General features: G+C 38.7%; 1 protein-coding gene across 2 annotated transcripts in view; it reads left to right on the forward strand.

Annotated features, from left to right (window-relative positions):
- The first annotated feature begins 9,806 nt into the window (after positions 1–9,806).
- Positions 9,807–26,214, forward strand: part of LOC107138635 (ubiquinol-cytochrome-c reductase complex assembly factor 1) — a 94,088-nt gene continuing 77,680 nt past the window's right edge. The window contains exons 1-3 of one of the 2 annotated variants that reach the window (XM_048811068.1): positions 9,807–9,958; positions 17,342–17,446; positions 24,336–24,431. In XM_048811068.1, coding sequence (XP_048667025.1) covers positions 9,935–9,958; positions 17,342–17,446; positions 24,336–24,431 — 225 coding nt within the window. In that variant the 5' untranslated portion in view covers positions 9,807–9,934. The remainder of the gene's footprint in view (positions 9,959–17,341; positions 17,447–24,335; positions 24,432–26,214) is intronic. The other variant, XM_015481303.2, reaches the window with a different exon arrangement.

The raw sequence follows: 26,214 nt of genomic DNA on the forward strand, positions 1-26,214 counted from the left end.
TAGTCAGACTGTGTACCCTCCCTCCTCTCATCTAGACCTAGGGTTTCAATCTGATCATGTGGGTGAGAAGAGCCCTTCCCACCTTTGGATTTGCACAACTGCCTCATTAGAAATGCTCTCTGTAGGTTCCCACTTTCAGCCCCAATCATAAGAAGCCATAGACTGTGCAATATAGTTTTGCCCGGAGAGTACAGGACTTCTATCATACTCTCCCATCCTCCATTTCTCAGTTCTAAAGGGCTCAAAAGGCTACACAGTTTCAAACCTCAGTTCTGACACTTAGGGTTAGAGATCTTGGGCAAGTAACAATTCTATGAACTTTGGCTTCCACATTTATTAAAAAGGAGCCTGGCGCTGTGGCCCATGCCTATAATCCCAGCTGCTTGGGAGGCTGAGGCAGGAATATAGAGAGTTCAAAGCCAGCCTCAGCAAAAGCGAGGTGCTAAGCAGCTCAGTGAGACCCTGTCTCTAAATAAAATACAAAATAGGGCTGATGATGTGGCTCAGTGGTTGAGTGCCCCTGAGTTCAATCCCTGGTACCAAAAAAAAAAAAAAAAAAAAAAGGACAAAGATGAAAGGAAGGAAGAATGAAAAATTAAAATGGGAGTAAATAATATATCTATTTCATAGTGCTAAGACTATGAAAGGTACTCAGCATGGTAACTGGCAGAGATGTTACTCAGTAAACCCTAGCTGTTGTCATCATTATAACACAAACCATTATAAGGTAAAATGAGGACTATTACTTCCCACCATTCTTACAAAGAGGAAGCTGATACCCAGATAGAGGGTGGCAGAGAGGCAACCACAGATTTCCCACGGGTCTTCTAATTCTTTGTACCTACTCTTCTGGGCCCCTGACTCCGCTGACCCTGGTTCTGGCAAGCAGTTGAATCATTTCCCTGGGTCTTGGTTCCCTGGCCTTAAAAGTGTCTCCTTGGGGACACACAATGCTGTTAGTTGCTTAGGAGAAATAGCAGAGCAGAGTTTAGGCAGGGAATACGAGAGGCCCAGAGGGGAGGGAGGAGGGAGGCTTCCGGTGCTCTGTTCCCCATCTCTTGGGGCCCTTCCACATCCCTGGGTCCCAGGGTTACAAGAGAATCAAGTTCTCTAGGGCTTGGGACACACAACCTTGGGAAGTCTCTCGGACTTCATTCTGGCTTCCTAGCACGTTCTTTCGGTCTGAATATAGATGTGAGGACGCATCATAGGGAAGGGTCCGCCATGTATGCTTCGGAATCAAGCAGATTTGAGTTCTAGTTCTGGTTCCACTTTTCAGTTGAGTGACCATGGGCAAGTTATTTAACATCTATGAGCCTCAGTTTCCCTATTTGTAAAAGAAAGATAATAATTTACTTGGCCTGAGAGTCAAGACAGGGAATATTTATTAGTTCCATCAATCTTTGAGCCAATCATTTATTCATTAATCAATGAATATTATTAGGGTTCTACTGTGAGCCAGACACTGTGTTGAGTATTGGGATAACAACCACCCTACAATTGTTTGTGTTTATCAAGAGCTTGCTGTATGCCAGGTATTTGTGCTTAGCACCTTACAGGAATTTTCTTACTTTGCAATGATCTTGTCCTCAGAGTCCAAGCATAAATGGTAAGGAAAATATAAATCCCAAAGGATGTTAGAACAGAATAGGCTGAATCCTATGAAATGAAATAAAACAGGAAAAATGTTAAATTATCCATCTTAATTCATGAACCTAACTGCACAAACACAGGATGTGAAAAAATGTGCTTTTACAATTTCAAATGGCAAAGAAATGGTGTTATAGGTAGATGTGAACTCAGTGGAGTTAACTAAATAAAATATGGCTGCCTAAATGCCACAGATGTGAGTTTCAGGGCTGTAGTATGCTTGCCTGGCATGCATGAAGCCCTGAGTTTGATTCCCAGCACTACACAAAAAGAACAACGATAATAATAAAAAGACATGTAGAGTACAAACCCAATGTAACTGTTCATTGATTTTCTGACTTCTTCACCTAAGTCTTAGCAGAAGGGAGAAAGGATATGATAGCAAGAGGTCTAGAAATAATATCTAGGGCTGGGAATGTGGCTCAAGCTGTAGCGCGCTTGCCTGGCATGCGTGCGGCCCGGGTTCAATCCTCAGCACCACATACAAACAAAGAGGTTGTGTCTGCCGAAAACTAAAAAAAAAAAAAAATATTTAAAAAATAGAAATAATATCTGATATTATCTATGAGATATTATTTCTTTAGCTGCAGGAACTATAGATAGAGATATAGGGGAGGAGGAGGAGGAGGAGGAGGAAAGGGAAGGTAGCAGCAGCTTAGAGGAAACATAATCACAACCTTCAGAAATTGAAGGACTACTGTAGATAATAGACATGATCAGTTTTTGTGCATCCAGAGAACAAATCTGTGCACAAGAAGGCTTAGAGCCAATTATTGTCATGTGTTGTACAGTTCCTGGCACCAGGCACTGTGTTACATGCTTTTAATCATTAATTCCTGCAACCACCCCATGAGATAGCTGCTATACTCTCCATTTTACACATGAGTTACTATACTATACTGCTCCCTGAACAGATTTCAGATGAATTTAAAGGAGAGATTTTTAAGTCTAAAGATGAAATAGGCAAAATACCAAGTTTTCTATGGTCAAAATGAGCTTGGAATAATTACCTAGGAAACTGGAGAAGGGATTAGATCATAGTTTAGGGGAAGAGAAAGTGGCAGTACAGGAGAGGAAGTTGACTAGATAAACACTAAGGGTTCTCTCAATCCAGCACATTGAACGTAAGTCAGAACTCTGGGGTCATACTGTATGAAAGAAAATTCCAGCCTTGCTCCTTACTATCTGCTTGACCTTGGGCAAGGTCACACATTTCTTTCCTCAAATATAAAATGTGGACAAAAATACTCTCAATGTTGTAAATATATATCTAACATATGTATACAATCCTTTTTAATGATGTCTGGCCTATAGTAAGCATGAATAAATCTTAGTCACAATTATTATGATTAATCATTATTTTTCTGTGATGCTGGGGATTTTAAAATGGGCCTCAACACATCCTAGGCAAGCACTGTACCATGGAACTATGCTTCCACCCGATCTACAATTGTTGATAATGGGAGAATCAAGATTTTCAAACTTGAAATGTTAAATAATAAAATAAGAAGTAAAGAACAATGAAAAAAATATATATGATAATTTAACTCAGGTAAATAAGAGAGGGTCCTGAAGATTGAATAAAATTTGGTTGGGGGTTGAAGGAAGACATTTGCAGCATAAAGACTATGTGAGCAAATGAATAACAGTGAGTCTCCAAAGTGGGGCAGGCATATCCTCCCTAAAATCACACCATGTTGGTGAGTGGTTCCACTGACTCTGAGGGATGGACTCAGCAAGGGATTTCCAAGTCCCCCAGGTATGAGCACTTGAGGCTGTCTACTTGACTCCTGAGAGGTTCTCACTTGGAGAACAGAGAAAACCAAGTAGCCAGGGCCTCAAAGATCAATCACACCACTAGAGAGATGGTGAGGAAGGAGAATAGTAAAAATTGGTACCAAGACTTCAGGATACACAGAATAAATTTTGGACACTCAGATTATGTTCATATGGGAAAAATGATTGTTGAAAAATCTTTAAACATCGTATTCTCTCTTCTCTTAGCAAGCTTAACATGGCCATTTTCCCCACTCCAGTATCAAAACGGTATCTTTGATTGAGGTCCATACAAGTAGTTGGCTTGCATGTAAGGGCCATGTTGCAAGGAAAACATTTATTTTTAAACAACAGAATCATAGTCAGCTTTGGAGATGTGAAAGAGGAAGGAATAAAGACCAGCTGTAGGAATAGTAGATTCATGCTCCCATTTCAAAAACACATAATAAAATTTACCATCTTAATAATTTGTAAGTGTACAGTCAGTACTGTTAACTATATTCATGTTTGTTGTGCAATAGATTTCTAAAGTTTTTTCATCTTGTAAAACTGAATAATAACTCCTCACTTCTCTCACCTCCTAGTCCCTGGCAACTACTGTTCTATTTTACATATAAGTGAATCATAAGGTATTTCTTTTTTTTTAAAATGTTTCCCCTAAGAAATAAAGTAAGTTAAATGGGTATTAATATGACTTTATTGTTTTTGTAGACTGAATAAAACAGTCTTCAAAAGAAACCTGCAGTCTAGTTATACAAATGGACATGTAAATAAATAATTTCCATTTAAAGTGCCAGAAGCTGGGCATAGTGGCATAACCTGTAGCTATAGCCACTTGAGAGGCCAAGGGGGAGGATCACTTGAGTCCAAGAGTTTGAGGCCAGCCGCCAGCCTGGGAAACACTGTGAGACCTCATCTCAAAAAAAAAAAAAAGTGCAATGAGGAGGTTGTAGGGGTAGCTCAGTGGTATATGCATAAGACCTTGAGTTCACTTCCAAGCACAGCAAAAAAACAAAAAACAAAAAACAACAACAACAAAAACCCACCACTCCTACAAATATATATACACATATATGAAAATGTTAAGGCTGGGACTTGGGCTCACCTCACCAGTAGGGCACTTGCCTAGCATGTGTGAGGCACTGGGTTCGATTCTCAGCACTGCATATAAACAAACAAACAAATAAAAGATCTATCAACAACTAAAAATATATTTAAAAAAAGGAAAATTAAAAAAAATATATTTAGAGGGGCTGGGGTTGTGGCTCAGCGGTAGAGCACTCGCCTAGCACGGGCGAGGCCCTGAGTTCAATCCTCAGCACCACATAAAAATAAATAAGTAAAATAAAGGTATTGTGTCCAACTACAACCAAAAAATAAATATTTAAAAAAATATATCGGGGCTGGGGATGTGGCTCAAGCGGTAGCGCGCTCGCCTGGCATGCGTGCGGCCCGGGTTCGATCCTCAGCACCACATACAAACAAAGATGTTGTGTCCGCCGAGAACTAAAAACTAAATATTAAAAAATTCTCTCTCTCTCTTCTTAAAAAGAAAAAAAAAGCAATATTTTTTTGGGGCTGGGGATGTGGCTCAAGCGGTAGTCGTTTGCCTGGCATGCGTGCGGCCCGGGTTCGATCCTCAGCACCACATACAAACAAAGATGTTGTGTCCGCCGAGAAATAAAAAAAATAAACATTAAAAATTCTCTCTCCCTCCCTCTCTCACTCTATCTTTAAAAAATAAATAAATAAATAAATAAATATATCTAGAAGAAAATTTTGACTTTAGAGAGGGTAGAAAGAGCTAGGATTCAAAATGGTGGGTAAAAAGTACTTTAGCCTTGGGCTGGAGATAGGGCTCAGTTTTGTAGCATTTTGCTTAGCATGTGCAAGGCCCTGGGTTTGATCCTCAGCAACACACACACACACACACACACACACACAAAATACTTTAGCTTTATCTGTAATATAAAGCTAGTCTTTGGAAAAAAAATGTAATCATACAACACCTATTAATTTAAAATTAATAGATTAAAATTTAAAAAGTGAAGAGTGTTTGAATTTTACTAGGGCTTCAATTTTCTTTTTCTTCTTTTTTTAAAAAAAATTTTTTAGTTGTTGATGGACCTTTTTTTCTTTATTTATATGCGATGCTTAGAATTGAACCCCCACACACTGCTAGGCAAGTGCTCTACCACTGAGCCACAACCAACCCCAGCCCAGTACCTCCATTTTCCCGACTCTTTTACTTTTTATTTATTTATTTATTTTTAAGCAGGGAGCCAATCTAGGCATCTTAAAAAAAAAAAAAATATATATATATATATATATATATTTATTTATTTATTTATTTATTTTATGTGGTGCTGAGGATCAAACCCAGTGCCTCACAGGTGCTAGGCAAGAGCTTTACCACTGAGCCACAACTCCAGCCTCTGACCCCTTTATTTTTATTCTCTGTTGAACTTTAAACTTTCACTACTCTTCTAAATTACATTTCCATACCATCTGCATTCTTTTGAATAGGAAAACTCTCTCCCCTATCCCAGTTCACAGAGAAAATCAAAGCCATCAGAAAGGAAATTACATATCAACCTTTTTTCTAGCCTCCAACATTTAGTCCATCATCTCTTGTGCATATTACTGAAATACGTTTATTTGTATATGCTGTGGTTTGGATATGTCTCTCAAAGATTCATGTATTGGAAGCTTGGTCTCGAGGGTGGCAGTATTGGGAGATGATTTGGAACTTTTGAAATGTGAGGCCTACTGGGAGGTCCTTAGGTCAATTGGGAATTCTGCCACTGGGAAGTGATAAAAGTTGTTCTCAAAACAGTGCTGTTATATAGTCTGAATCTGTTCCCTCCTGGCTTTCTCTGGCTTCCCTTTGGCAATGTGATTGCTTGTATCCACACTTGATCCTGCATGTGTTCCTGTCTTTGCCATCACTTTGATGTGACACAGCCAAGAGGGCCCTCATTAGAACTGAGTCAATGCCTCCTAGCACCATGTCCTTGAGCTTCCAAAAACAGGAGCTAAATATACCTATTTTCTTTACCCAAGTTAGTTTGCTTCAGGTATTTCACTATAGCAATGAAAAAAACTGATAAAATAAAGAAGTTTTTGTGTCACTTTGCTTCTTTAATTTGATTAACTAGAATGCTTCTTTTATTCCTCTTTTAATATGCAGTGAAAGTTGTCCTAATTTATGTATAGAAGCACTACATCATTGGTTTCTAATATTGTACATGCAAGTTACCCATTGTGTATAGAAAGTATTTTCATTTAGGCTTATAAAATCCTTCAAATGGAAGATTAATGGGCAACATCTTTATATTTTGTATAAAAACAAAAACAAGGTCTGGGGATGTGGCTCAAGCGGTAGCATGTTCGCCTGGCATGCATGCGGCCTGGGTTCGATCCTCAACACCACATACAAACAAAGATGTTGTGTCCGCTGGAAACTAAAAATAAATAAATAAATATTAATGATCTCTCTCTCTCTCTCTCTTTTAAAAAAAAAACCACAAAAAAACAAAAAACAAAAACAATTTTATGCACTAAAAATAAAAAACATTTCTCACCTCAGGATTCTTAGAATCTTCCTTCCCTCTCTAACCTCCCAATATTTGCATGTGTTTAGACACTTAGACCAATAGAGAGAATGGAATAGAGACCCCAGAAATAAATCCATATTTTTATAGTCAACTGAGATGGGATCTTGCCATGCTGCCCAGGATGGTCTTAAACTTGTGGGCTTAAATCATCCTCCTGCTTCAGTCTCCTGAGTAGCTGGGACTATGGCATATACCACCATGGATGGCTTCTTTTCTTTTCTTTCTTTCTTTCTTTTTTTTGAGGTGCTGGGAATTGAAACTAAGGCTTGCGCATGCTAGGTAAAGGCGCTACCATTGAACTACATGCCCCACTCCCTGTCAAGTGATCTTTAATAGGGATGCCAAGAACACAAAATGGGGAAAGAACAGTTACTTCAATAAATGGTGTTGGGACAATGGGATATCCACAAGCAGAAGAATGAAATTAGACCCTTATCTCACACCACATACAAAAATCAACTCACAATGATACAGTGCTTATCTAACATGAACTGTACCATGTTAGACAAGACATAAATATCAAAGCCGAAACTTTAGAAGGGGAAATCTCCATGACATTTATTTTTTCTATTTGAGACAGTCTTGCTAAGTTGCTGAGGCTGTCTTTGAAGTAGTGATCCTCCTGCCTCAGCCTCCTGAGTCACTGGGATTACAGGCAAGCAACACTGCACCTGGCTTATCTAAAACACTTTTTCACAGAAAAGGAAAAAAAAATCAGAATAAAGAAACTACCCAAAGGGCTGGGGATGTGGCTCAAGCGGTAGCGTGCTCGCCTGGCATGCATGCAGCCCGGGTTCGATCCTCAGCACCACATACAAACAAAGATGTTGTGTCCGCCGAAAACTAAAAAATAAATATTAAAAAATTATATAAAAAAAGAAACTACCCATGGAATGTAAGTAAATATTCTCAAACTATACATCTGATGAGGGATTAATATCCAAAATATATAAGGAACTCAAATAATTCAATAGGGGTGGCTGATAAGAATTAAAAGGGAGGTCAAAAGTCCCCAAATTAAGTATAATAGAGCAAATGAACAGGGATTCAGCCAGCAGAAACAAGGATGCCCTGGAGCTGGAGAGCTTGATGAGGACCTGACATCCCATCACTTGTCATCCTTCCTGATCCTCTGCATGATCCTCACCACTCTCAAACTCTACGGCCTCTTCTGGACCCTGGTGAGAGCCGCAACTTCTCCCTATGACCCTCTCCTCAACTGGTCATCCACTCCATGCCAGGAAAAGCCTGCCTTGGTTCTGGACCTGATCACCCCGGTCTAAGTGAGTGTGCATCTGCTGGACATAAAGCCTAAGGCTTGAGACTTTTGAACTAAGTGTGCAGAGGGAATGTCTGTCATTAGCCTGTCATGATTAAGTGTGTTTTGCAATGCCTAGAATTAATCTAGACTTGTTTGCTGTGAATTGATTATGTCTATTGCAGTGCCTAGCATTAAGGAGATCAGTGGAAGCGCGTGGACATTCTTTATTTCTCCCCTTGACTGCATATGTCACAATTTTGCCCCCTCGCTACAACCAGGAAGATTTTTTATTAAGAGAAATAAGCCAGGCACAGAAAGGCAAATACAAAATGATCTCACTTATATGTGAAGTCTAAAATAAAGTTGACTCATAGAAGTGGAGAGTAGAATGGTGGTTACCAAGGATTTTTGAAAATAGACAGCTCATAGAGAAGAATACAAATGACCAGCAGGCATATAAAAGTGTTTATGTTGGGGAGATAGATACTGGTCAAAGGATTCAAAATTCTAGTTAGATAGAAAGAAAGTTCAAGACAGCTAAGTAGGGCATAGAGGCTGAGGCAGGAAGATTGCAAGTTCAAGGCCAGCCTTAGTAACTCAGCAGGACCTTATTTAAAAAAAAAAAAAAAGGACTGGGAGAGTAGTTCAGTGGTAGATCACCCCCTGGATTCAATTGCCAATACCACACACACACACACACACACACACACACACAAGTTCAAGAGATCTACTGAACAACATGGTGATTATAGAGAATAACAGTATATCATATTCTTGAAAATCACTTAGAAAGTAGATTTTAAGTGTTTTCACCACAAAAAAATGTTAGGTAATACATAAGTTAATAGACATTCCATATTGTATGCATATTTCAAAACATCAATAAATTCATTCTGTGCCTCATTTTGACCTGTCCTCAAATTCCTTCTTTGCGACGACATCAAGGACTCTCCAGGTCTCAGTTGAGGTCCACCTCCTTCTGGGCGACCTCCTCAGGACCCTTGTCAGTTCCTTTGACCAGCTTCTTCCTTGTCCTTTAGATATTATCTTATATGTCACTTCCTCAGTTTATTTTTTCCTCCATAGCACTTACCCACAGTTTCTATTTTTGACAAGACTTTCCTAAACCTCCCTTATCAGTTAGGAAATCCAGGAAGCCAATGCCCAGTGCCTCACACGTGCTAGCCAAGCGCTCTACCACCGAGCTGCAACCCCAGCCCCAATCAATGTCCTGTTCTGTCCCGTCCCCATGGAAAGGGAGAGCTCCTGCTGGTGACTCAGTCTGGAGGGGAATGGCTCTGGCCCGGGGTTGCTGAGGCGTGAGGCTGGGGAGCTGGTGGAGGAGAGGGCTGCGAAAAGCCGGGGTCCATGAGGCGGCGTGGGGGAGGGCTTGAGCCACTGTGACGTGGAACCGAGAAAGGAGAGACCCGAGGCGGCGGCGCGCGCTGGGCCCGACAGCCACGTGCACAGCCACGGGGTAGAAGCAAGCGCGAGCGTCGCCCCTGTGCGCCTGCGCCGCGGCTGCCTGCCTCCCTCCCGTAAAAAAAAAAACCCTGAACTGTAGTGGAGTGGTGGTGGCAGCGGGGATTCCGGAAGGCCACCCTTCACCCGGAAATGGTTGTTGAGGAACATGGCGTTGCTGGTGCGAGTCCTTGTGAGTGCAGGAGCAGTTTTCTGTGGTGGCCTGCCGGGTCTCCGGCTTGGAATCCGGGAGGGCGGGGCGGGGCGGGAGGAGGGGGAAGGACGTGCACGAGGGGAGCCTGTGCTGTAGCGTGGCTGCGTGGCCGCCTTTCCGCGGGGAAACTGAGGCAGCTCTCCACTTCTCCCTACCCCTGGTTTGGGCTGCGCTTTTCCCTCTTTCAAGGAGGGGGAGAGTGACGGTGGACCTTTATTTGAGGAGGTTTGCTTTTCCTCGGGCACCACTTCCACTCAGGGAGAGGAGCGCCCAGGGGCACTGACTAGAGTTGCGGAAGACCTGAGTTCTAGTCCCTGTCACAGATGCTCAAGTGTGACCTTGGCAAAACACTTTCGGGCTCAAAAGTCCCCATGTGAAAAATGGACACTTGTCTCTTTACAGTCCTTTTAGATTCCGAGGTTCTCTGAGTTTTTTTTTTTTTTTTTAAGAGACCCTAATCAATTCTTAAGTATAAAGTTGACTGAAGATTTTGAGGTTGAAAGCTGCACGAAAACCCGGGCCATATCTGTCGTTTTCACTTTGCTTAGCATAGTGTCTGGCACATACAATAGAGACTTTTTTGCATGAGTGAATGAAGTAAAGACTACTAAACTCGTTTTTTAAAAAATATTTTTATTAATTGTTGATGGATCTTTATTTATTTATTTACAAGAGGTGTTGAGAATCGAATCCAGTGCCTCACACATGTTTGGTAAGAGCTCTATCACTGCGCCATAACCCCAGCTCAAGACTGTTAAGCTCTTTGGTACCTATATGGGAAGCTACCGCACCTTTTGAGACTTATTTCCAATCCTCTTGAGATTCACTCTAGCATACTCTGACATTTAGAAATTAAGGGTGGAAGAAAGTGGCAGCAGAAAAACAAAAACAAAAAACAAACAAAAAAAAAAGTTTCCAGGATACAGAGTTTAATTCCTAATTGTAGAGGAATGGGACAGTTAATTTTAGAAAGTCTTTAAAAAACTGGGTCAAGCACACTGTCTTTCATAACAGACATCGCCTATTCCTGCCTCTGGCTATCTTTTGAATTGTTATTTTACACTTGCAGTTTTAATATTTTAATATATGGCTTACAATATATGACTGCAATTTTGCATCTAAAATTTCTTGCCAGCCTAACAAAGTGCTATACCCTTATACAGCAGCAGCTCAGTGAATATTTGAGGAATAGTTCCTGTAACTTATAGGAAGATTTATTTGGTGAATTAATTGTTGATGCCAAAAAAGGAATTGATTCAGATCTGAGGACATCTGCGGAAATGGCAGCTAGTATGTTCTAAATTATTTATTTACTTTTGGTAGTCTTGTGAATTGACTCCAATGTTTAGCACATGCTGGGCAAGTGCTCTACCCCTGAGCTACACCCCCAGCTCTAAATTATTTGTTTTGTTTTTGCACTGGGGATTGAACTCAGGGGGCCACATCCCCAGCCCTATTTTGTATTTAGAGACAGGGTCTCATTGAGTTGCTTAGCGCCTTGCCAGTGCTGAGGCTGACTTTGAACTGGCGATTCTCCTGTCTCAGCCTACCAAGCCACTGGGATTACAGGCATGCACCACTGCACCTGATTAATTATTTGGTTTTTAAGATGGATATTTGGGGGAAAAAGATGAAAAGTTTATTAGGCAATCAAGATGAGTTGAACACCTTGATTTGTCTTGGAAGTTAGTGGCTGCCCCAGCTATCCTATATATTCTTTTAAAAAAATCTTTTTATTTTTCTTGTAGCTGTAGATAGATAGAATGCCTTTATTTTATTTGTTTATTTTTTATGTGGTGCTGAGGATTGAACCCAGTGCCTTATGCATGCTAGGCAAGTCTTGCTGCTGAGCTACTGCCCCCCAGCCTCTTACATAGTCTTGTCCCTGAGCATACTACTTTTTAGATGGTAGCATCCATAGAAACCACCTCTTCACCTCCCCTCTATTAGACTCATCTTTTCCTCCCCCTCCCCCGTTTCTTCTCTTCTTCTTCTTCTTCTTCTTATTATTTTGTTTTTTTTGGTACTGGGGATTGAATCCAGGGGTGCTCTACCACTGAGCTACATCTCCAGCCTTCCTTTTTAAAAATTTTGAGACAAGGTCTTGCTGAATTGCTGAGTCTGGTCTTGAAATTGTGATCCTCCTACCTCAGCCTCCTGAATTGCTGGGATTGCAGGTGTGTGTACCACCATGCCCAGGTTAATTATCTTTTTTTTTTTTTTTTTTATTGAGAGAGAGAGAGAATTTTTTAATATTTATTTTGTAGTTTTTGGCAGACACAACATCTTTGTTTGTCTGTGGTGCTGAGGATCAAACCCGGGCCGCACGCATGCCAGGCGAGCGCCCTACCGCTTGAGCCACATCCCCAGCCCTGGGTTAATTATCTTTTTGATATAGTGAGTGCAAGTTTAGAAAAGGAAAATCTGGGGCTGGGATTGTGGCTCAGTGGTAGAGCACTCGCCTAGCACGGGCAGGACCCGGGTTTGATCCTCAGCACCACATAAAAATAAAGGTGTTGTGTTGTGTCCATCTACACTTAAAAAAATAAATATTAAAAAAAAAAAAAGAAAAGGAAAATCCCTTTCACTTTATCGTTTGATTCCCTGAGATGGTCTCTTCCTCCCTGCCGCCTTCTTCTTGGTACTGGGGATTGAACCCTGTGTGGTACTATTGTTGAGCTACATCCCCAGCAACCCCCGCCCCCCCATTTTTTAAAAAATAATAGGAGACTTTTCTTTTTAATTAATTAATAAATTTATTTATTTATTTATATTTTTGTGGTGCTGGGGATTGAACCCAGGGCCTTGTGTATGCAAGGCAAGCACTCTACCAAATGAGCTATATCCCCAGCTGCATCTTAAATTTTATTTTTGTTTATTTTTTTGGTTTTGGGGATTTAATCTAGGGGTACTTAGTCACTCAGCCATATCCCTAGTTCTTTATATTATGAGAAAGGGTCTCACTGAGTTGCTTAGGCTGTCCTTGAACTTGCCATTTTCCTTCCTCAACCCCCTCCCAGCCACCTAGTTGCTGGGATCAAAGGCACCGGCCACCATGCCCCCGCCCCCCCCCCCCCGTTTAAAATTTTTATTTTTGAGACAGGGTCTCACTAAGTTTTCCAAGCTAACCTTGAATTTTCAGTCCTCTTGCCTCAGCCTTCTTAGTGGCTGGAATCATATGCATCATTGGGTGTGCTACCATTGAACCTGTTTTTTCTAAGGTCTCCATTTTTTTTTTTTTCCTGGTACCAGGGATTGAATCCAGGGGTTCTTAACCACTGAGCCACATTCCCAGCTCTTTTTTTATATTTTATTTAGAGACAGGGTCTCACTGAGTTGCTAAATACCTTGCTAATCTGCTGAGACTGACTTTGAACTTGTGATCCTCCTGCCTCAGCCTCCAGTACCTAGCTATAAGGTCTTCTTCTTTTTTTTTAATATTTACTTTTTAGTTATAGGTGGACATAATATCTTTATTTTATTTTTATGTGGTGCTGAGGATTGAAACCAGTGCCTCACACATGCTAGGCAAGCACTCTACCTCTGAGCCACAACCCAAGCCCTCAAGGTCTTCTTGTAACATGATATGTGATAAAGCAATGAAAATTCCCGAGGATTAGTTGAAAGTAACTACTTATGGTGGATGTGACCTTGAGCAAGTTCTCTAATCCTCAGATTTTCTTAATCAGTAAGGTTGCTAGGGTTGATTAGACAATCAATTGCTATGTTTAAATGATTCCTTCCCTTTTAAACTCAGCAACTGTTTTGGGTGTTTACTACATTTTAGGAACTACACAAAGCACTGCATGAAAAATCCAAACAATTCAAGTTTATAATCCAATAGGAGAGAGAGAAAACTACTAATAGAATACTTGGAAAGCGATATTAGAAGTTTATACCAGATACAGATAGATGGGAGCAGAATAGAAGGGCACTTGAAGACAGGGAGGAGATGCTTGAAGTAAGTGAGATACTGAGATATGGGAAAAAGCCATAGAGAAAAAGAATTAGTTTATTTTAATGTTAGACAATCAAGGAGCTATAACTAAATCTGTTTGACTGGACTTAGGAGCACTCAGAGAAATGGAAGAGACCTTGAGTGTCATGCTTTAGGGTGTCATGAATTTTATTCTGAAGGCAGAGGGTAGCCTTTGAAGTATTTTAAGCAAGTTTTTACCTTTTTTTTTTAATGTTTTTTTAATTCGCTTATTTTTTTCCCTAATTTTTCTAAATTGAGGAATAAACAACACAATAAATTACACTATTTAATTGTACAATTTGATAAGTTTTGACACAGTTTTGATACCTGAAAAGCTGTCACTACCCTAAAAGTAATGAACATATCCATCACTCCCAAGTTTCTCTGTGGTTCTTTGCAGTAAGTTTCTCCTGTTTGTTGTTCCTTTTCCTCCACATCCATAAGTGATCAGGGAAAGACTTGTGTTTATTTTTTCTTCTCCCCAGCACTGAGGATTGAACCCCCAGGACACTATACCATAGAGCTACATTCCAGCCTTTTTTTTTTTTTTCCAGTTTTTATTTTGAGACAAGATTTCACTAAGTTGCTCAGGCTGGCCTTGAACTTGTGATCTTGCTGGTTCAGCCTCTGGAGTCACTGGGATTATAGGCTGTGTACATAATAAATACTCATTCCCACTACTAGATTTTTCTTTTAATAGATTCCTGCAGCAGTTGTAGATGGGTCAATCAGAGGGGGCTGAGATTAGAGTCCTCAAGTTGGTCTGAAGCCATTTAAGTAATCCTAAATGATGAAGATCTGTACTAAGAGAAGGCTGAGTAAAGGGGAAGGGATGGTCAGGCTGATCAAATAATATGCGTTCTTTGAGAACAAGGCTTTGAGGAGCATCAGCCCCATTCTGGAGTTGACTTTCCCGAGTAGCCTAGATCCTTCTAGTAGATATTGCTATTTAGAAAGCAAATCTGGATGTGTGTGTTCATTGCTATTGGGGTGTCATTGCTTCTAGGCCCTATCAGGACATAGGTAGGAAATAATATACATGAACATGTATGCATTTCTTTATTATATGTCCATATATTAAACACACCAATTACTCTATATCCAATTCAATCTACCATCACAGGGGTTATTCTACCCTTCTTCCTTGCCATATTTATTAACTCCTTTCTCTCATAGAAACCTGACCCTCCCCCTTAATGTATTTGTTGTTTTGATCATCCTTCCTTTATGTAGTCAATCTTCTGAAAACTTATATTGGGCAAACTCAACAAAGTGGGAGAAGGCTGTGTGTTCAGTAATAATTCTTTTTTTTTTTTTTTTAAATGGTGCTGGGGATGGAACCCGGGGCCTTTGGATAGTAGGTACATAGTAGGTAAGTGCTGTACCACTGAACTGCATCCCCAGCTCAATAGTTTTTCAAAGAGTGGGTTAGAGATTCTCTGCTGCTTCAGAATGAAAGTACATTGTAACCTGTAGGAGTTTGTTACAGTAGTTTCTGTGTTTGGACTATGGAATTGATATAGTAACCATGGCATTCAGAATGTAGGTATCACAGGGGGATTATTTAGTAAATATGGTGATTATAATCAGTCTTTATTCATGTATTCTGTATTTGTTAATTATTAGCTGGTTGCTAAATTTTATTTGTAATAACAAAATCAATAATTCAAGTACTTTTAGTCATTTGCAGACATGTACAGGGTGAGAAATTTGAGCCACCAGTATACACTGTTCCCAGCTGAAGTCAAACAAGGCAACACTCTGCCCTCTTATTTCAACTTTGAAACTGTAAAAAGTATCCTTTTAGTGGTCTGTGTAGTACAATGTTTTTCACATTTTGTGCTTTGTTGGTGATATATTTGTTTAAAATGCCCCCAAATGTAATGCTGGAATGTTGTCTAGCATGGCCAAGTATTAGAAGGCTGTGGTGTCCTTTACAAGTGTCAGATATCTAAGTTTTGTTCAGGGGTGAGTTGTAGTGCCATTGGCTGTGAGATTAGTGCTGATGACTGTTAAGCTGGGCACACATAAAACAAAGTTATCTAGTTGATAAAAATTTTGTAACCAGAGGCTTATAGGGATCTAATACTGTCTTTCCCCCAGGAACAGGGATTCAGTATGCTATGTTAAAAATAATATTTTAAGAAAATGGTTCTTGCTGCTATGACAGTTTGCGGGGTAAAGGGAAGCCTATATAATTCAGTAAAAAATATTCATAATGATAATAATGCCTGGGTGTGTATTGTTTGATTATCATAGTGCTTTTACAAATGTTCTTGTAGAAAGGAACAGTTAATTACGATTTTAGAACTGTGAGACACTTTAGATAGCATCTGAGTGTTTAAAATTCTAATGCCTTTCTCCATCCCACCCCTACCCCAGGAAAGTGGAGATCAGATTTAGCTTAATACTTAATATTGAACATACTGCATGCTACATTTGTTAGTTTTTTTTTTTAATCATGAGAAATAGGGATTTAATCTTCATTTTACAGAAAAGATAACCAAGCCCCACATAGGCTGTTAACTAATATGTAGCTTGTGAACAGAGGAACCAAGAAGCATCCCATTGCTTTCTGATTCCAAGTGCTTGGCTTTTTCCACAGTTCGCTATTTTAATCAGTTCTCTACCTAGCTAGGCATGGTGATGCATGCCTATGATCCCAGTGGCTTGGGAGGCTGAGGCAGGAGGATTTTAAGTTCAAGGACAGCCTCAGTAATTTAGCGAGGCCCTGTCTTAAAGTATAAGAAAGGCTGGGGATGTGGCTCAATAGTTAATCGCCCCTGGGTTCAATCTTTGGTACCATAAAACAAAGCAAAACAAACAAAACAACTACAAAACTTACCTATGGCTAGTGTTAAAGCTAGAAGGGACCTTGGAGATAATCCCTTTACCTTTTCATGTGAGCATGGATTCTGGAGTTGGGTTGCCTGGGTTCTAATCCTAAACCTGCTGTTTATTAACCATGTGACAATGGGAAGTTGCTTATTCTATACATATCTTCTTCCTTTTCTGGGTACGTAGTATACAGTATGGAGTAAAAACAATAAACCTAGGTAACTGGGTGGTTATTGGAAGGTTTAAATGTTGGAGTGAAAGTTCTAGCCCTCTACTTATGCGGTTCATTCTTTTGTCAACCAGCCTCTCATCTTCTAAGGGTCATCTCATTAATGTTAACTCAGGTAAAGTTGAAAGGGGCTTATTATAAACACAAAACTTCCTTCTATGACTCAGAAATTTTAAGGGTTTTAGGAACTCTATGCCAGGAATTAGAGATGAAGACCAAATACAAATTTCTTAGTAGATCACAATATCTCAGGTACACTGTGCCTTCTACATATGGAGTCTGATATAGGTTCCTGACAATGTTTTTTTTTTCCTAGAGGAACCAGACTAGCATCTCCCAGTGGATTCCAGTATGCAGCCGATTGCTACCAGTGTCTCCTACCCAAGGACAGTGGAGCCGGGCTCTGTCTGGCACTTCCCAGGTAAGGTTTGTTGTTTCTTTGCTGGATATGAAAACCTAGTGTTTATGTGCAAATGTCATGTATTTATAGATTAGCTAACCAAATTGTGTGATGGAAAAACCTCATGAGACCGCTCTGGGTCTCTCTGTGCAAGCTCAGGACTGATTCCTGGAGTATGGTGTCTTGGGCGTTGCTTCTAAATATCCCAGCAATGGAACTTAGCCTAGGATACCACGTTACAGTCCGATGATTTTTACTGTTGGGGAGCTTTTCCAGATATTCATCATAGAGTTAACTTTTTTCAGTTTCTTTTCGAATACTTTATGCTGCTTTTATTTGGGGTATGAAATGTTCTTCTTCTTTTTCCTTTTTATGAATGTAAAATCCAAAAAACAATTTTTCGAGGCCTTAGTTTACTATTGACTACGTGATTCATTATAATATAGTTAATATTGGACATATTATGAACGGCTTTATTTCTCCTTATTTTTGTTATTCATACAAATACTTTAGTAATAAAGTGAATAAAAGTCACCTATGACTTCACGTCTGAAAACATTGGTATTTTGATCTCCAGTGGTTTTTTTCCTGCCTTTGTTTGTGTGTATATACTAATTTTTTCCCCTTAAGTTCCTTAACAAATATCCACAAAGTTTTATATTCCAGCTTTTCACTTATTAGAGCAGATTTTATGCATGTTATTTAGATAGCCTTTATTTGATATTAAAATTATTCTCCTTTGCCATCATAAGCTTAAATACACACATTTTTTATTTTTATTTTTATTTATTTTTTGGTGCTGGAGATCTAACCCAAGCCTCATGATACTGGGCAAGTACTCTACCACTGAGCCATATCCCTAGCCCCTATTTTTTCTTATGTTTAATAGGGTGTTCCATTACTCTAGGTACCTCATAAGTGGAATTGTATGTGACTTTTTGAGACTGGCTTACCTCACTTAGTATAATGTCTTTATGGTTCAACCATGTTGTAGCATGTGACAGGATTTATTTTTTGCTTTTAAAGGCTGCATAATATTCCATTGCATATATATCACATTTTTTAATCCATTTGGGTCAGTGAGCATTTGGGTTTCTTCCATCTCATAGTAGTGCTATAGTGAGCTGGGCATGATGGAGCATACCTGTAATTCTAGCTACTCTGCAGATTGAGGCAGGAGGAGTGAAAGTTCAAGGCCAGACTGAGCAACTTAGTGTGAGACCTGTCTCAAAATAAAAAATGAAAAAAGAGCTGGGAATGCAGCTCAGTGGAGGAGCACCCTGGGTTCAATATCTAGTACCTCAAACAAAACCCGCTATAGTGAACTATAATATAGTGAGATCTTTTGAATTCTTTTGGATGTATGTCCAGATTGGATTGCTGAGTTAGCTGGATTATATGATAATATGATAATTTTTTATTTGTTTGTTTGTTTGCTGTTGGGGATTAAACCCAGAGGCACTCTACCACTGAGCTAGGTTCCCAGCTGTTATTTTGAGAGAAGGTTTTACTGAGCTGCCCAGACTGGCCTCTAATTTGTTAAGGAACTTTTGTTATGTGCCACTGTGCCTAGCTATATATGATTGCTCTATTGATGGTTTCTGATTACAACAGTTATTACTGTGGTGTTTGCCTAGTATTTTCTATTTCCATCATTCTTACATTTATTAACTAGAGGTCTTTTGTAAGGAAGACCTTACAAAAGGTCTGTCAGTTCTTCCCTACTTATTTACTTACTCAATTATTTATGTCAGTATGAACTCATGAATGTTTATTTTCTTCCATGATTTATAATCCATTTTCTAATTAGTTGTTTTATTGATCCATTTGTCACAATATTGGCTAATGAGAACACCTTCAATTTTCTTTCCCCATGCCCTCATCTTTTTTGAATGCTTCCTTATTTCCTTGTACCACAAGATGTTTTAGGTTATATTTTCCTTATTCTAACTCTAGATTCAATCATTTCTTCAAGGAACCTTGGTTCCTTTTAATGGAGAATGGTATTTCTAAATTTTATTCTTCAATAAAATTATCTGGTTGTTAAATGTGCCTGAACCTGTGTTGTTGAACTGTACTCAGGTTTTTTAAGGCAGCTTATTAGAAGGGACAGAACATAGCAATCCTTAATGAACTGTATTTAGTGTCCTAATTTTTAAAATGGGTAAGAAATAGTATTAGCTGAACAAAGTTGTTATGAAATAAGTAAGACATGAAGGTTCTGGGCACATAGGAGAGAAGAGCTTCAGTAGGTTATAATTGCAAGTTTTATTGCTCTGCATTTTCATGTTACTTGTGTGAGTTTTCTCTTTAGGTATGAAATGAACCTCAATTTTTTTTTGTTGTTGTTGTCCTAAAACTACCTTTACCAAGTTGTAACCTCTCCCTTGGTTTTAGTTTCCTCATCTGTGAAGTGAAAAAAGGTTAGCCTAGAAGATCACTGAGATTTCTTCCAGCTCAAGTGTTATTCTAAGTTACTCTTTAATTCTTTAGTTGCCTTTTCTCCAAGCTAAACAGACTCAATTCATTTTAACCTTCCACTAGGACCTTTTATTCATCCCTTTGATCATTCCTGTGGTTCTTTTTTGGACCTTCTCCAGGTTATCCCTCTCTTTGAAAAAAAAAATAGAAGAAAAATCCACCTAGTTTTTATTGAATACTGACTACATGCCCAGAATAGTGTTGAGCTTTGGGACAGAAAATAAAAGAGGTGTAAGATGACCTGTGCCCTGGTGGATCTTATAGTTTTGCTAAATTATAAGACACACACACCTCTATGGCATTTAAGAATTGCTTCAGTCTGTTTTTCTTTCTCTGTCTCTCATCAAAGAAGTCTCTTGATTTTCAGAACTCCTTTTTTTTTTAAATTATGTTTTTTGTTGTATATAGACACAACATCTTTATTTATTTTTCTGTGGTGCTGAGGATTGAACACAGTGCCTCATACATGCTAGGCAAGCGCTCTACCACTGAGCTATAATTCCAGCTCCAAGAACTCTTTTGAAAGCAAAAATAAGGGTGAAATTTTAGCTGGGTGTGGTGGCCCACATCTGTAATTCCAGCGACTCAGGAGGCTAAAGCTGGAGGATCAGAAGTTTGAGGCCAGCCTCAGCAAGGCTCTAAGCAACTTAGAAGATCCTGTCTCAAAATAAAAAATAGAAGGGCTGGGGATGTAGCTCAGTGGTAAAGTGCCTCGTGTTCAATTTCCAGTACTAAAGCAGTTAAAAACAGATGAGATCTTACGTTCCTTTTAACCAGGGGCCAACTGCAAAAGAGTTTATCACTGTAGATGTCTAGAACAGGTCTTTACTTTTGTTATGTGATGTAGTTTGCACACCCCTTTTATGTTGTTTCATTTGTTTTTAAAAGACGGACAGAAGTGGAGCTTCAGTCTAAATCTCTGACTCTGTATTCTCTTTCCACTGCGCCAGGCTTCCTCATTTTTTCTTCTTTATCTTGTCCTTTTCTAGAATGACTCCAGGTTATTCTTTTTCATTTCCAAATTTATATTGTTCACACTGCTTATTTCACATCTTTTTAAGCATTTTTTTTACATTTTATTGAGATATAAGTGATAGAAAATGGCACAAGTCATATGCGTATAGCTTAGTGAATTATTACAAAGTAAACGTACCCAGCATCCACATGGAGGAAGAACATTACCTGGACTACAGACGGCCTCCATCCCTTTCTAGTCACTGCCTCCACCAGGGTTAACTAGTCTTCATTTTGAATACTGTAGATTAGTTTGCCTTTGTTTACATACATATAGTATGTAGTTTGTTTGTCTGCTGTCTCTCAGACTTGTTCTAGAAATTCATCCATGTTGTTTTTTTGCAGTTATAGTTTATTAATTCTCATTGTATAGTATTTTATTATATGAATATGCCACAGTTTATTTATCTATTTCATTGATGAATAATTGGGTTGCTTCAATTTGGGGGCTTTTATGAATAATGTTGCTATAATCATTCTTGTTCACATGTTTTAGTGAACATATGTATACATTTCTGTTTGGTAATGAAAGAGAATTGCTGAGTCTTAGAGGTTGTATATACATTCAGTTTAAGTAGATACTGCCAAGTATTTTTCCAAAGTGACCTAACATTTTACACTCCCACCAGCAGTGTCTGAGAGTTCTAGTTGCTCTACGTTCTTGCTAACGCTTGGGTTATATTTGTTTGTTTGTTTGTTTCGTGATGAGTGACAATTTAAAAAGTGATATTCGGTAAACTTTTTCCCTCTTCTTTACAAGATTATGAGTCCTTTGAGAATGAGGATTCTGTCTGTATCCAGAATCCTGCATAAGGACTAGCATATCCTGGGCATTTAATAGAGGTTGGGAGAATGAAGCATATATTATTTGATGAATGTGTAGATAAGATCAGGAAGGAAATAATCAGAAGTAAAAAAGTGTACCAGGTGTAAGATTCATTCACTCAACATATTCGAGGGTTTCCCTTGTGTAATGCACTGTACTTGATTCTAGTGATACCTCGTTCTTACCCTGATGTTTATTTTTTGGTAGTGGTGATTGAGAGTAAACAAACACATGAATAAATATGTAATTATACATTATAGTGAGACCATCAAGGAAATGAACAGACTGATTCTATGACAGAGAATAACAGGTTGAAAGGAACCTGTTTTTAGATAAGGTGTTCAGAGAAAGCCTCTTTGAAAAAAGTGACATTTCAGTATTTCATGTTATCTGTTGTCTTTTAAAAAGTTATTTATTGATGTCCTTTCAATTAAAACAAAAAATTGAGGTCTTAAATGGTCAAATGAATCTTTTTGAGAGAGCAAAGGCAAGAGTGGGTAGTACAAAAAAGTATGTGTGTTTATAGATAAGTATAGGTGTGGGACAGTTAGATGTTGTCCTTGGTACTAAGTACATAGATACTTCAGTAGTTCAGGATAGTGTGAAATGTTTTTACTTATTAATAAAGGAGGTACAAAAATACAGTAGGTGATGGTGCAGCCAGAGAAGAAATCCATTGATTATTCTTAGAGCTGTGGGCCAGAGAAAGATTATACAACCTAATAGAAAGAGAAATTAGTCTGAAGCACAGCTTATTGAAATTATTCTTGGTTGTGTTCTTTGAACTGGTTTAAATGCTTTGCATTCTAGATGGACTGTTGTGTTCTAGATGGACTATTACAATGATGTGTGTGATGTCATGGGAGGTGTTCTGTTTAGTCCCTGTTTTATAAAGCCTGCTTGATACTCAGGAATTAAATAAAACACAAGTGTCCCTGGGACTTACCAGAAGGATTCTGACTAATCTTTTAATATCCTTGTTTGGAAAGAAATGTGAATAGTAATGTTCCACAATTAGAAATTCTATTTTCCTTCATTAAGATTAAAGAGGAAAATCATTTTCATTCCATGTGTCCCATCTCTTCTTGGAATAAACCAGAGTTGAGGGATTAACTCTCTTCCTGCTCCCTCCCCACCCTTTTTTATTGTAAAGGTAATAAAACTTACTGAGGGTTTGGAAACTAGATTCCTAAACTTAGTCACAGTTCTTTTTTCTCCCACCAGTACTGGGGATTGAACCCACAGCTCCATGCATACTAGGCAAGCACTCTACCACCTAGGCACATCCTAGCTATTACCCATAATTCTAATGTAACAAAATGACCCTTTTTCTATGTGTTGCTTCCTAGATTTACCCATATATATACATTTATGGTTTTGCCTATAATTTCATCCATATTATTAGCATTTTTGTGTTAAAAATAATAATTTCTAATGTAACCATGACTTTGGGTGCTAGAATGGGACAGGGTACATTTTAAGAAATGTACTACTTTGGTGTGACATGTTGTTAGTGGGGGAATTTGTGCGTTATGGGGAAGAGGGCATGTGGGAACTCTGTGCTTCTTGCTGGATTTTGCTGTGAACCTAAAAACTGCTTTAAAAAGCCTGTTAAAAATAGCAGTGGTTACCTGATTATCCATTGAGTGCCTTAGTTTAATTGACTCTCCTCATTGGACTTTCCCCTCAGTTTTCACTCTTGTAAATAATGCTACAATGAAGATCTCTTGCATGTAGTTTTCTCTTTTATGTTTCCAAAACTGTGTATTGTTCTTAATAAAAACAGCAATCTAGTAGAGTTGTGGTGAAGATTAAAGAAGGATAGAAGGATTTTTATATGGCAGTTAGCATAGTACATGGCACATAATAATTATAAATAGTAGCTATTAATTACCAAATTGTTTTCAAATGCAGTGTGAACATAAAAGGAAACCAATTATGGTCTGAACAATGATGTTGATGATGATGTTGGTGATGATGCAAATTTCTGTTTATTGAATATCTATTTTGTGAGAAGCACTTTATATAATTGTCCCCTTTAATCCTCACTGCAATAAATGAGGTTCAGTAAGTTACCCATAGCCACTGAGCTTGTAGGTGACTGAAACAGGTTTTAAATTTAAACTTAATGTCTTTGGGGTTTTTACCTCTGTGTACTGCACAGCTGCTGATATTTAGATACTAAATCTGAGTCAACTTTAGGAAACAGAATTACAATAAGTATCTATAATTAGTATTATATATGTAGTATAATAGTATAATATTTTATATATATATATATATATATATATAAAATAAGTGTCTATAATCTATAATTCTGTTTCCTAAAGTTAACTCAGATTTAATTCCATGTTTCCAGGGCTGAATCCTTTTATTTCTTCAAGTATTTATTAAGTATCTATTGAGCACCTACCATGTATGAGACACCATTTCAGGGGCTGATCTTGGGTCCTCTTGGTGATCACATCACCAGGAACTATGTTAAACAGGGTTGGATAGCACCTGTAGTCCTATTTTAAAGCAGTTTTCTCAGATTAACTCTCTAAGTGCATGTTCATTGTTGCTTATATTTGTTTTTTTATATCCCAGTTGCCCCAGATGAGCCAATCCAGAACCTGTGGTGGGTCAGAACAGATTCCTGGAACAGATGTGCAGCAAAGTAGGAATTATCACACCACAAATAAGGTGAAAATTATTAATGTCTTCTATGTTTATGTAGTGCTTTCAGACAGATGTTCTTTTTTAATTATTTATTTATTTTTAGTTGTAGTTGGACACAATATCTTTATTTTATTTTTATGTGGTGCTGAGGATCGAACCTAGGGCCTCACACGTGCTAGGTGAGCACTTTGCCGCTGAGCCACAACCCCAGCCCCCAGATGTTCTTTTATATGTTTGTGTGGTGCTGGGAATTGAACCCAGGGGTACTCTACACTGAGCTACACCCTCAGCCCTTTTTATTTATTTATTTATTTATTTTTATTTTTTTGTACTGGGGACTGAACCTAGGGACATTTAACACTGAGCCACATCCTCAGTCCTTTTTTTGAGATGGTCTTGCTAAGTTGCTGAAACTAGCTTTGAACTTGTGATCCTTCTGCCTCAGCCTCCCAAGTTGCTGGGATTATAGGCATGTGCCACCACACCTGGTCTTTTTTTTTTTTTAACATTTATTTTTTAGTTGTAGGTGGACACAATACCTTTTTTATTTTGAAATAAGGTCTCACTAAATTGCTGAGGCTGTCCTTGACTTGCAGTCCTCCTGCCTCAGCCATCTGAGTTTCTGGGATTTAGAAGCATGCACCATCATACCTGACCAGATGTTCTTTTTTAAATATTTTTTTAGTTGTAGATAAATATACAGCATGTTTATTTTTGTATGGAGCTGAGGATTGAACCCAGTGCCTTACACATGTGAGGTGGGCACTTTACCACTGAGCTACATCCCCAGCCTCCAGATGTTCTTATTTTGATCTCAACAATATCTTTCCTTCTGTGTGGCAAGGAATTTAAGCAAATATAGAAGTGAGGCTTGGGGAGTTGAAATGATTTGCTCAATGTTACAAAGGATGGTAACAAACTGAATTATTTGAACCTCAGCCTTCTAAAATTAGTCCTGTGTTTCTTCACTGTACTGTCTTGTCTGGGAAGCATTTTAGAGGAGAAGATTCTTCATGGATTTTGGACAAATTATTTAACTTTTAGGGTTTTTTTTTTTTTTTTTTTTAATTGGTTTAGACAGCCTGCTTTTCTTTGGAGAGCTTAGTATTAGAACAGGTTTTCCTTGGAGTTTATTTTCGAATTGCAATATTTATGTTTTCTATATTTATTGTACTGTTATGGTTTGGGCATTAGATGTCCTCCAGAAGCTTATGTTTGAGACATGCAAGAATATTCAGAGGTGGAATGATTGGGTAATGAGATCCTTAACCCAATTAGTGAATTTATCCCCTGATGGAATTAACTGAGTGGTAACTGAAGGCAGGTAGGTGAGGCTGGAGGTGAGGGGACATACCTTGGAGTATATATTTTGTATCTGGAGAGTAGAGTCTCTCTCTGTCTCCTTGCTGATCATCATGTGAGCCGCTTCTCTTTGCCACACCTTTCTGCCATGATGTTCAGTTTTATCTCCATTCTTGAGGAATAGAGCCAATTATTTGTGGACAGAGACCTCTGAAACCATGAGCCCCCAAATAAACTTTCCTCCTAAAATTATTCTTGTCAGGTCTTTTAGTCACAGTTGCAACAAATTAACTAAAATATGTACTAAGAATATAAGGCTGGGTGCAGTGGCACATGCCTGTAATCCCAGTGGCTCAAGAAGCTGAGGCAGGAGTATCATGAATTCAAAGCCATTCTCAGTAAAAGCAAGGCACTAAACAACTCTAAATAAAATACAAAAAATAGGGCTGGGGATGTGGCTCCGTGGTCTAGTGACCCTGAGTTCAATCCCCAGTACCAAAAAAAA

Source organism: Marmota marmota, unplaced genomic scaffold, assembly GCF_001458135.2.
Source record: "Marmota marmota marmota unplaced genomic scaffold, marMar, whole genome shotgun sequence".
NCBI lineage: Eukaryota > Metazoa > Chordata > Mammalia > Rodentia > Sciuridae > Marmota > Marmota marmota.